This window comes from Mytilus trossulus, chromosome 4, assembly GCF_036588685.1.
Source record: "Mytilus trossulus isolate FHL-02 chromosome 4, PNRI_Mtr1.1.1.hap1, whole genome shotgun sequence".
Taxonomy (NCBI): domain Eukaryota; kingdom Metazoa; phylum Mollusca; class Bivalvia; order Mytilida; family Mytilidae; genus Mytilus; species Mytilus trossulus.
The window spans coordinates 34169547-34182274 of NC_086376.1; the positions used below are offsets into that span (position 1 = coordinate 34169547).

At 30.9% G+C, this 12728-nt stretch overlaps 1 protein-coding gene across 1 annotated transcript; it reads right to left on the reverse strand.

Annotated features, from left to right (window-relative positions):
• Positions 1-495: 495 nt before the first annotated feature.
• On the reverse strand, positions 496-6613 carry LOC134713872 (insulin gene enhancer protein ISL-2B-like). The gene is made up of 7 exons (XM_063575160.1): positions 6452-6613; positions 6147-6336; positions 5462-5772; positions 3734-4014; positions 2295-2471; positions 1497-1787; positions 496-560 (listed from the first exon to the last, which is right to left on the reverse strand). The coding sequence occupies exons 1-6, from the start codon at positions 6495-6497 to the stop codon at positions 1569-1571; spliced, it is 1224 nt and encodes a 407-aa protein (XP_063431230.1). The 5' UTR covers positions 6498-6613; the 3' UTR covers positions 496-560; positions 1497-1568.
• Positions 6614-12728: the final 6115 nt, after the last annotated feature.

The window sequence follows — 12728 nt, forward strand, 5'->3', positions numbered from 1 at the left end:
CTTGATACCGGTATAACAGGGAAAATAACAACGTACTTCAGTAGGCTATATGGAATAGTATCGTACAAAAGAACTCTTAAAATTACCAATGCCAAGCTAACACGGATTTTGAAATTTCCAAGTATTTGTAGAATTTGTTCTATTTCATTTACAAAGCATATGAATAGATGGAGATATCGAGTAAATGACAACAGAAAATATCATAACAGACTCCAAATGTTAGAGATATCTTCCTGATATAAAGCTGTTATAGTCCTACGCATAACAAAATAGAAAAAAAAATGTGACTAACAATTTGAGATAACTCTTTTGTTGCTTCAAACATCCTCCAATTGTAATTGAATTTATTGCAAACAAGTAAGCTGTACAATGTATGTTGACTGCCAACTGTTGGATATCGTTGTCTAAATAATAGGACTGTTGTTCAAAAATTTCATTTTTGTCATTTAAGATAATTCACCAAAGAAAAATTGTCACTAAACTTCTGAAACTCACCTTCCTATAGTACCAATTGCTTCCACCATTTTGCCATATACTCATAACCAACAAGAAGTATCAATCTGAAAATGCAAAACCAAATTATTATTTTAATGTCCATTTTTACCTATGTTCTCCTACTTTTTTTTGCAATTTAATCGTGTTATAAATATGGTCTTCGAATCTCACTTATATAATTTACTTAATGAAAATTGATACATGTATACATAACTTAAGGATTTCAAATATTTTGGCCACGAGCATCACTGAAGAGACATGTATTGTCGAAATGCGCATCTGGTGCAAGAAAATTGGTACCGTTAAGGTACATCATAACAAATGGACAAATATGGCCGTATTTTTACCTAAAAAACTAGTCTGTGTACAGACTTACCTGTGCTGTTTGGAAAGTTTTAATGCCTAGCATCCACTAGATATATAAAAGTTAAATGCATTTTGTGTTTAAGAAAGATAAAATCTTTCTTGGTTTTTGATGGGCATTTTTTTTCCTTTTTTTCAGAAGGTGTAAAAATAAACAAACACCTGAATTACTTTGATACTGTCCACTCACTGACTCAGATAAACTCTTTAACTCACCTATAGTTCTAAAGATACCTGGTGTCCATGTCAATTAAGGACAATGAAAACAATACAAACCGGTTTTTTACCTGAGGGAGCATCTCATAGTTGTTCCACAACTTAGTCAATTTTTACACCTTTTGCATGAAGGAAAAAAAATACCCATCAAAATCCAAAAGAGATTTTATCTTTCTGAAACACAAAATGGATTTAACTTTATTATATCTAGTGGATGCTAGGCATTAAAACTTTCCAAACTTTACAGGTAAGTCTGTACTCAGAGTAAATTTTGGCATGTAAATACAGCCACATTTGTCCGTTTGTTATGATGAACCTTAATTTTATTAAGGCTAAAAATGTTAAAAATAAAAAACTATAAAATAAGAGAGATAAGACTAAACACAGTTAGATCTAGCCTGTTAGTTTAGAATAAAACCTACCGAAGTTCCCTCCTACAGCTCTGTCTTTGAATCCATCCTACCGCCCAGTAGGTACATTCAAGGCACACAAACTCATTGACTTAATGGACTAGAGGACATTCTGGATTCGATGCTGTATTCCCGGCCATATGGACTGGACGACATTCTGGACTCGTGGTTATAGTCAGAATCAGAAAACTGAGTATTACTGTCATAATCAGGATGGTTCCACACATATCCGTCACTGTATCCGGTTCCATTAGGATGAAACGAGGAGGAATTGTCAGATTCCATATTGTCAAAAGAATTCATCTGAAAACCGGAAACAGCATTACAATCAACAGCTGATGGCATATGCCGTTAAATATTTATCAATAATAACTAATGCATACCTGTATTTGTATTGTTTTAATGTGCAAAATACTAGTAATAAGAGCATATTTTGTACTTAAGGTGAATTTCGATTCAATAATGAACAAGTAACATTTATTCAATAACGATTGCATTCAATATCATATGTTTCTGTTAATGCAGGGTATTGCAAATTACAATTGCCTTGATTTAAACCTTTGCGTTGATTGAAAATTTCCTTATTATCATTCTATATATTGTGATTTTCTGTTCTATTGATAAAACCATTTTGATATTCATCAGTGAAAATATATCCAAATTTAACAAAAAATTTAAAATGAAATTAACCTTCTGGCTGATTTGTCAATTATTGAATGAGATCTTTTAGTTCTAAGAATTGACTATTAGCAGAATTATATATATCTAAACAATTTGCCTCGATTTTGTAAGCTGACATATTACACTTACGAGTTGTTGAAGAGGAGCTTCATCCATCTGATTTTTGATTCTGTAAGTATTGAATGGTTGCCATTTCTGTTGATAACTCTGTACTTCTATTGGGTTCATTGGTATATGATTTTCATGTTTGACCGGACTTGACGCCACCATGGGTATACCTTGTAAGGGTCCACAAAATCTGGCATTCTAAAAAGAGAACGAATTATCAACAGTCAATCTTCAAGCGATGTCAATCAAATGTGGATTCTCAAAAATTAAAGATGTCTATAAAAATGCTGTTTGGGGGATGTATCATTTTCCCCCTTTCTTTACTGTACAATTACCTTTTTCTAAATTGAAAGATCATTGAATCCTTCTCATAACAAATGTTTCTTTTATAAAAGGTATAAATGCAGAAAACTCTTTTTTTAAGGTAAAAAGAAATTTCTACTTTGTTTAAAGGAACCAGACTTTACCATATACGCCAATTTCTACATTATCGAAAGACTGGACGATTTACTCGACAACATAAATGTATAGGAAAAAGGAGATGTGGTTTGATAACCACTGTTATAAGTTCCACTATCAATAAAGACGAAATGATACATATATATATTCCGTTTTATGGTTTCCGTGTCAATAGAGTGTTGGTTTGTCAATCAATATTAGAGTACATAACAGAAAAGAAATAAAAACATTCAGCAAACTGTTTTATTATTAACTCTGATTAACTTGACTTTCTCAATAGTTGCGAGTATAAACAAATACATCCCTGTGATGACGGTATAATTTTTGATCAATGTTGAAGGCCGTATGGTGACCTAATAGTTGTAACTTCTATGTGATTTCTCTAGTGTCATAGAGAGTTGAATCATGCCATATTTTCATATTTTTATATTCATATCACATGTGCGTCAAACCCAAAGAGGGTCCAGTATATCTTTTTTCGACTAAAATAAGGTCTACGACTCATGGTCAAGGTTAAATTGTTTCAACAGGTTTATGAAGAAGAACAACTGAAATAATCCATGATCTACAAATTAAATAAATAGAATCGTGATAATGACATAGTGAAGACTTGTCTACTCTGCCATGTGGAACCCTCGTACCCGATTTTTTTTCCATTACCCTATTATTAACAGTTTTGTCATTTAACCAAGAGCTACAAATGCAAATTATAATACCCGAGATCTTCACTCTCCTTTCGACACATCTGATCTCACTCCCTTAATATTCACTTCATTTTTTAAAGTCTTAAATACATGTCTATTTTTAATTAACTTTTTGTATCTTTGTTCTTGTTATTTGCTTAATATTATATAACTGTGTGCAATTCTAATATGGTTGTGTGCACATCTAATTTGAATGTATGTTTGTTTTGTTGAAAGTCAATCACATATCCATATCTTTACACACTAGATGGGTCCTTGATCAATAATTTTATTAACCAACCAAACAAAATTTTGTACCTTTTCTTGTTGTTGCTGCTGTTGTTGTTGTTGTTGTTTGGATAGAATGCTTCGTTTGTTGTCCTTACAGCGTTTGTTTTGGAACCAAACTCTAATTACACGAGGACTCAAATTTGTCATTTCTACGAGTTGTTCTTTCATTAAAGCATCTGGTCGTGGGTTTGCATTATACCACGTGCATAAAGTGTGAAGCTGTTTCTCATTGAGTACAGTCCGTCCACGTGTCGGCTTTTGATCTGATTTTCGTCGAGATTCACCATTTTTACTTTTATCTTTATTTCCTGTGAAATATATAAATCCATGAGTTATATATTTATTACCTTATTATTACCGATAAAACAAACCCATTTATGTAATAAAAATTCTGACAATGCTTCGTTTTCTCGCGGTTCTAGCAATTTCTAAATTTTTTATTATTTAGTTATTCAAAAAAGTTACTTCTTCCTTCAAGAGTATCTCACCATCTTTAACATGCTTGATATAAAAAAAAGTTTTTTTTCTCTCACAATCAAGAAAAACAAAATGAATTCTATTTTACTTTGGCAAAGTTTAATCCAAATGTTTCAAAAGCAAATTAAAGATTATACGCATTATATTTGTAATAATGAATTAATTGAAGTTTTGATACATTTTAATGCAGATTGATATTTTATAGCTTTTCATCAATCGAACTAAATGTCCTTGGAGATGTCACCTTTGATCATTTTTATAGGATTTCACTATTTAATTGTTTTAATTATTTACAAAAATTGTTACAGTCACCCATAAACACTCAGTTAAAACAAAATATGCATGAAACAGAATTTTAGATTTGATTTTATTTATCATATTAATAGCTATGTCCCACTTAAATCTGTAATTTTATAAAAACTATCGGCGTTTACTGGAGTGAAAACAAATAAGCATTATTGATTATCATTATCATCGATTTCTATTTCGAATTCTGTTCAGTGATACCAACAACTCTAACATTTAAACATGAAGTGATAAACATCAAAAACTCATTATTGGGATTTTACCATTGATTTTAATTGTCATTTTGCTAGCGTTAAAAAGACAAATTACTTCTCATAGTTGTTGAATTATAAATATAAAAAAAAACAAATAAAACTGATAGTTTCGTCATGATTTATACAAGATTCCCCATGGTTCCCGATTTTAAATAGATTGAATATTCTGTTTTTCATATTACAACAAATTCTCAATTTTGATATAAATAGAAAATAAAGTTTAAAAAAGTATAAAATATAAATTTCATGTGAAGTAAGAAATCTGTTGCATAATATTTATATCGAATTTACTTTGATGACGAAAATAAAAAAATATATTTCTTGTTAGCTTTCCTTGTAACCAAATATATCACATCTAAAAACGAGAGTATAAATTTTTTTACAGCAAAGTACAAAAATAAAAACTTTAATATTTGTAACTAATTAAACGGCTGAAAAATCATGTTACAAAATTTCAAATTATTTGAACTAATGACCATAAATAATACGTTTTTATATAATATACAACGGTGAAGCAATCAACGTCAAAATATAACTGGCATTCAAGTCTATAAATGTTCGTACAGCAATCAGACATTCATATTTGTCGCGTTTAAATTGTTATACTTGTTGTTACTTATCTACATATTTAAATAGTTATGCACTTTTATCCAGGGACTTTCTATACTTTGTAAAGAAAGTCCCCTGTTTTATCCAAATATATTTGTTTTACTTGTACCTTTATTTTTATGTACACCGTTTTCTCTTTTTTCCTTTGCATTTTCATTGGTTTTCACAATGTGTTCCTCCGCTTCTAATTTGATATCTTCCACTTCTAAAGCCGGATTCATATCAATATCACTAACTTCATGGTCTTCTTTGCAAAACAATTCGTTGTCTTTGAGGGCAAATTCATCTCCAGGAATAAGCTGGCGACGACAAGCAACACAATGAAAACAGTCTATGTGATACAGATTATCCTTTGCTCTCATAACGAAGTCATTTCTACTGCAAGCTTTGTTGCATTTAGCACATTTGGCACCAAATAACCTAAATATAAAATTTGTTTATGTTATTGTTTGTTTAATGCTTGACACAACACTTTCCTTAAAGATATAGTTTTAAGATATAGTTTCATGAAAATGTCGTTAGTTGAATTCTTTATCATACATTATTATAGTTAAATAAATGAATAGTATATTAAAAAAGTTCAAGGATTTTCGTAAATTTATTCTAAAACATTATTCTATTTTCACATTTAAAGCATCATTTATACTATAATTGATGATAATAATAAAATAAACCAATAATATTCATAATTTCGGGACTATAGAATTAAATGGTTTTAATTGAAATAAAATTTTGAGTATTTTATTCAGTCATTATTTCTATAACAAATATTAAATATTTATAAAATTACTTGCCTTGCGTAGTCTTTACGACAGTATGTCTTTCCATCCCTCACAAAACACGTACAAGTTTCATCCAAATACTGACTACAATCCACACATTTTAGACAAGATGCATGCCACTCTAAATCCGGTGCCACTTTCAAGATAAACTGGTCATGAATTTGGGAGCCGCAACCAACACAGATTGAAATTTTCCTATTTGCTAAAAGATAAAAATGAAAAATAAATATTTATTTTTTGTTAAACGCATTCAGTATATATATTTCATCTTACTTGTATGTATCCAATATTATAATAAATTGGTATATCAAACTTACTGTTTCCGATAGATTGTGGCTGTTGTGCTGCTGCATCCGCTGTCATTTTGAATACTTAAAATGAAAAGTATTTTAATTACTTGTTTTGTAAATAAATAGACAAAACAACCTTTAAAACGAGAAAATAACGCCTTATCTATGATATATCGGTTTGAATGATTACCACAAGAAATCCTACTTTGTCATCTCTGTTTTGATTGGCTCATGTACTAGTTGCAATCAGTATACACAACTGGTCGATTTGACAAGGGGCGTATCAGTATTTCTATTGATGTAAAGGAGAAGTGTAGTTTTTGATGAAGACTAAGAAAGACAACCTCGTTTAAACTTTATAACTATTTCGTTACTTTCTTGTAGCATAATATATTTCTATGCTAAGTTACCATTTGTCTATGAATGCTTAGTTTTGTATTGAAATGGAGTATCATGCTATTAAATATTCTATATTTATTTCTAAAGAATAAGAAATAAATCGAAAACAATGCTCTATAGATGTTTAGACCGATCCAAACGGTCTGTGGGATTTACCTTCATAAGAAACGCTCAAATAAAAAAAAAAAAAAAAGTCAAGGACGTATGACTACAAAAATTAATAAAAGGGATTAAAAAGAATAAAAGAGTACTGTAGCCAATTGGCCGTTTCAGAATCTAAAGCATCATGGGTAATTTCATTGTTCGTACCCCAAAGTGAAATAACGTTACGTCATTGGTTGAATTTCCATTGTTTATAACGTTTTGAAACAATCAAAACGCTTTGGTGTACGCTTTTAAAAATATTACCCAGGATGCCTTACATTCCGAAACGGCGAATTGCACTTAACTTGCACGAAGGAGTGTGATCCTTACTGCGCATGACAAGTTTCTTAATTCCTCTAAGGAAGATTTTAAAAAATTACACTTTGTAAGAGAAGTCAAAGAACACTTTCTTAATTGTGTTGATTGCTTTAACTTCATGGCAAGTGTGTTGAGGCATAAGCTAACAAACCACAGAGTGCATTAGTTTTATATATTGAAAAATCTCGATAAAAAGCTTTATAACTCTCTATTCTCCATTTTAAAATTAGATTACAACAAAAGGTATATTTTGTTGATTATGCATAGGAAATGTATCAAATGTTTTATTTCAGCTTGCTATATACTATCCTAGTATTATGGGATTCTTGTATTTCAAAAACTTATGTTCTGACCAGTGGATGTAAAGTAAACACCTATGAATGATCAATCTGATACTTTGGCATATATTTTCGTATAAAAAAACACGAAGTGGTTTAATCAAGTATGCATTTTAAAATACATTAAATTATGAAGATGGAATCTGTGAGTGTGTATTGTTATTTATATAGATTTTTTAAAAGGTTTTAGTAATATTTCAACTGAGTTCGTAAATTTGTTGTATATGCGTAAGAACATTTGCAAATAACGACTTCAAATTGATTCACAAAAAACTACGTCTGCAACAAATACTGTCTCCTCCTCCAAAAAAAAAAAAAATAGACGGTAGACCATACATTTTCATTATTGTATATAGCAATACATGTACATATCTAGTTATGTTTTTTTTTTCTTTAAAAAGCTTCGCTGTTTGTGATATCCTGTTTCAGAATATGTTCGTTGTTATTTTGCGATTTATATGTTGTAAATACAATTGTATTATTTATATGTGCGTTTATCTGTGCTAAGTGTTCTTCCGTTTGTTAGTGCTATATTTCTGTCACTTTGTGTTTGCATTTAGCGATATTTTTACCATATAAGCGGGATGATTGGTTAGCCATAAAACCAGGTTTAACCAACCATTTTTCCGACGTAGTCGGTATAGTTTCGGTTTGTGCCCTTTGAACTTAAGGACGCTTAACTATGGCAACAGAATACGCATGCTCGAAAATCCTTTCTTTGATTGGACAAAATGCTGTCATGGTGGGTGATTTGGTTGTGTTTGAAAAAATGTCTCGTTAATTATATCGTGATGGAAAGCAAGTGAAAAACTATAGATATTTGAACTTGATCTTACAAAGATTTATATTTTTACTTAAATAATTGTTTCTCCAATAACTCTTTTCATCCATGACAGCTGTTTATTCGGGACAATAATATAAATTTTAATGTAAACTTTGTTGTACGAACGTACATGACTTTTAGAACGCACCTACGCATGTGAGATTTCCGCGGGGTTTTGGTGAATGTAAACAGAAAGATACTAGGACCTTAAAGGTCATTGTGCTTCTAAAAGTTGTCGAAATGATAGTTTTAAACATATACTGAAATTTAAATACGTCGGATATCTTTTTTAAAGATAGTTCTTGTTTTCTCCTCAAAACGTTAGATTTACAAAGCCCAGGAATATGATAGTTGTTATCAAATAGTTCGTTTCTATTTGTTGATTTTTTTCAATCGATTTATGGATTTCGAACAGCGGTATACTTCTGTTGCCTTTATCTATGTATGATGGTGGTTTTTTTTAGCACTTTAGTGTTTCTGTTGTTCCGTTGTTTTTCTATTATAGTTGATAAGTTTCCCCCGATTTCTCTCAATCGATTTAATTTTTTGACAACACGGTATACTGATGTTGCCTTTATTCACTTAAACAGGAAAATATGTTGTGAAGTTAAAAGTAAAATTATAAAAAATACTTCACTCCGAGTAAAATTCAAAAACAAAAGTCTCTAATAAAATCGAAAAACTAAAAGCTCAAACACATTAAATGAATAGACAACAATCTATTTTAAAACCAGTAGTTGGTATGATATACTAGGTTATGTTCTTTCCATATATTTTATGATGGTATGATATTAAATCTCTATCGGGAGGGATGTGCTTAATTTTCACATAATGAAGACATAATCTTTCATACAGTTTAATTGAAGTCTGAAGCTGGCATTTCAGTAACCGCGTGTAGTCCTTTGTTAACTTATGTTTCATTGTCATTTTGTTATGTTCTTTTATTACCTATTCTTACATCGGACTCGGACGTCTTTTGAACTGAGTTTTACTGTGCTTATTGATGTGTGTTCATTCTTGCTACAATAGCTAGATGTATTGGTGAAGGGGTTGCGATCTCGAAAAAAACATGTTTTATCCCGCCGCATTCTAGCGCCTGTCTCAGGAACCTCTAACCTTTGTTGGTCTTGTGTGATATTTAATTTTGTATCCTTTATATATTTCGGAGTTTAGTAAGACGTCGATTTTCACTATACTATGGCATGTTTTGCTTATGGGCCATCTGAAGCACGCCTCCGGGTGCAGGATTTTCGCGCTGTATTGAAGACCAATTGGTGGCAATCGGATGTTTTTTGCTCTTTACTCTCTTTGACACATTTTCTATTTTCATTCTCAATTTTATTTTATAATAGGTAAAAATGTCAAACATCGGGGTACCGCATTCATTATTGTGTACTATTCTTAATGATAATCACATGTACTATATAAAGATAAGATATCCCTTTTACTCTGTCAGTTCGCTCACAGATAGGGTTTCTCCTACCCCATATCTTATCTCTATAGGGACATGGGACCATCATTTATAATAGAACACTAATCTTAATCACTATTAATATAAAATTAGAGCACATAAGCACAAAACGGCATATATAGATATTGCACATTTGCAAAAACGAAAGACAAGAATACAAAATTTAACAAAAGCACAATAAAACAATGACGGAAAGTACAGAGCATCGTCATATGTATCAAGGAAACACGAAAAGGCATATAAACAAAGCACATTAGCAAAAATACAAGAGAAGAATGAAAAATTAGCATTAAACAATAACACAATGACGGGCTGTATAAATACAGAGCATGGTCATATGTATCAAAGAAACACGAAAAGGCATATAAACAAAGCACATAGCAGAAAAAAAAGACAAGAATAAAAAATTAGCATTAAAGAATAACACAATGACGGGCTGTATAAGTACAGAGCATCGTCATATGTATCAAAGAAACATGAAAAGACATATAAACAAAGCACATTAGCAGAAATAAAAGACAAGAATATCAAATTAGCATTAAACAATAACACAATGACGGGCTGTATAAGTACAGAGCTACGTCATATGTATCAAAGAAACACAAAAAGGCATATAGACAAAGCATATATAATCGTACATTATCAAAATCGGTTCTCCTCAGCTGTTAAAACATGTTATCTTGATCTTGGCACATTCCACAATTTGCGACGTAACACATATTACACCCGTTCACAAAATATTTCAACGTAAATCATATAACGGGAAAGATTGAGGGAAATTAAGTTGAGTTCTAATGCCAACAGCAGTATCGTGGACATATCACAAACTTTACTTGTGATATACTAAAAACACTATATACAAAAATTTCAGTATGGTGTATAGCTATTTATTTGTAAATGCAAAATTGTACGACAAACACATAACAGTCTCAACGAGACGCAAATACCAAGATTTGCGTTCAGAGACATTTTTAATTACAAACATCGCACAAAACACATGATCATACAACAGGTACGGACAGTATTAATAAACATGGAATTGTAAATCAACACACAAAGGGAGACAACACTATATATCGTTCGAATAGAATATATAAATTTTGTTTTTAACTATGGAACACCCATTCCAAGGCCCAAATGTAATCTTCTTACGTGTCAAATCATTGTCGCGATTACCTGAGCCAACAGGTAACTTCAGTACGCAATTCAATAATATTCTCTAAGCTGCTATGAATATCATTCTATATGTCCTTCCTTAAGAGTAAGTTGCGATTACAGCGTCGGCCCATGCATTTCACAATTTTATTTTAGTAAGCACCTCTTTTTTAATACTATCATACAGAGATATACCTCTTTACTTTGAGACACTATCATGATTTGTTGTCAATACTGACTATAGGTGCATATAGATCCTCTTGGAGTTCAGTCGATTCACTTATTTTTTGTGTGTTGCTAGGATTTGTTTTTGTCTTCTAAATCGGTTAGAAATTTGAACATCCGTAGACTACTGTTGCTCATACTATGTAAATCATGGTCAAATAGATTTACATTATTAAGCTAATCGGAAAATGTGAAATTAAGATTCTTACAAATGGTTTTTAACTCTTTGTTGCAAGCAGAACAGTGTTTGTTCTTATTTATGGTCAATAATTACCAAATTATTTCACAAACATACTTCAACCCGATTCGCACATGCAATGCATATTAAGAAATAACTTATTTTTGGTTAAAAAAAAAAAACCGAAGATATAGATAAAAAGTAAAATCACAAAAATACTGAACTCAGAGAAAAAATCAATACGGAAATCCATAATCACATGGCAAAATAAAATAACAAAACGCATCAAAAACGAATAGACAAGAACTGTCATATTCCTGACTTGGTACAGGCATTTTCAAATGTAGAAAATGGTGGATTAAACCTGGTTCTATAGCGCTAACCCTCTCTCTTTAATAACAGTCTCATCAAATTCTGTTATATTTACATGATGCGTTAAATAAACAGTCACAATTAATAAAATAGTCAAAATATGGGTACATCAGTCATCCTATTAAACGAGTTTCTTGACGTTTCAATGGTATCGAAATCATTCAACCAATGCATGCATATATTCTGAACTAAGTCTTGCATGCACGTAAATATTTATTATATATCTATAAGGTATTATCGACTGATACTATTTCGTTCAGTGGTTGTTGATCGTAAGCCGATAAACTTTTTAGGTTACCAGATCGTCATATTGATAAACAAGGAATATCAGCGATATAATCATTTTGTATAAATTACCATAAGAAAATGCCTGTACCAAGTAAGGAATACATGTATGACAGTTGTTATCCATCGTTTGATGGGTTTGATTTTGTCTTTTGAATACGGACTTTCCGTTTTGAATCTTCCTCGGAGTTCAGTATTTTTGTAATTTTACTGAGTTGAGTGTCTCCTACTTGCTCCTCGGTGATTTCCATAATTTTGAAATGTATGACACATTCACAAACCTTATAAACCTTAAAAAACACACAGATAGGTATATTGGTGTATGAAATGCTTTTCTATATTGCCAAATATATATATGTATATATTAAAATGTTTTCGCGTCAGGCGTATATACAAAATTTAGTCCTGGTATCTATGATGAGTTTATTTTCTAGGACTGTATATAATTGTGCCCTTTTGTTTTATACTTTTGATCTATGGTAAATCTTCTATATTTGCAAAGATAACTAAAAAAAACAACTGGAAACGAATCATTTTGTTAATATTTATTTATACTTTGAAGTTTTATTCACAATGCCCACGTAACATGATTTTTT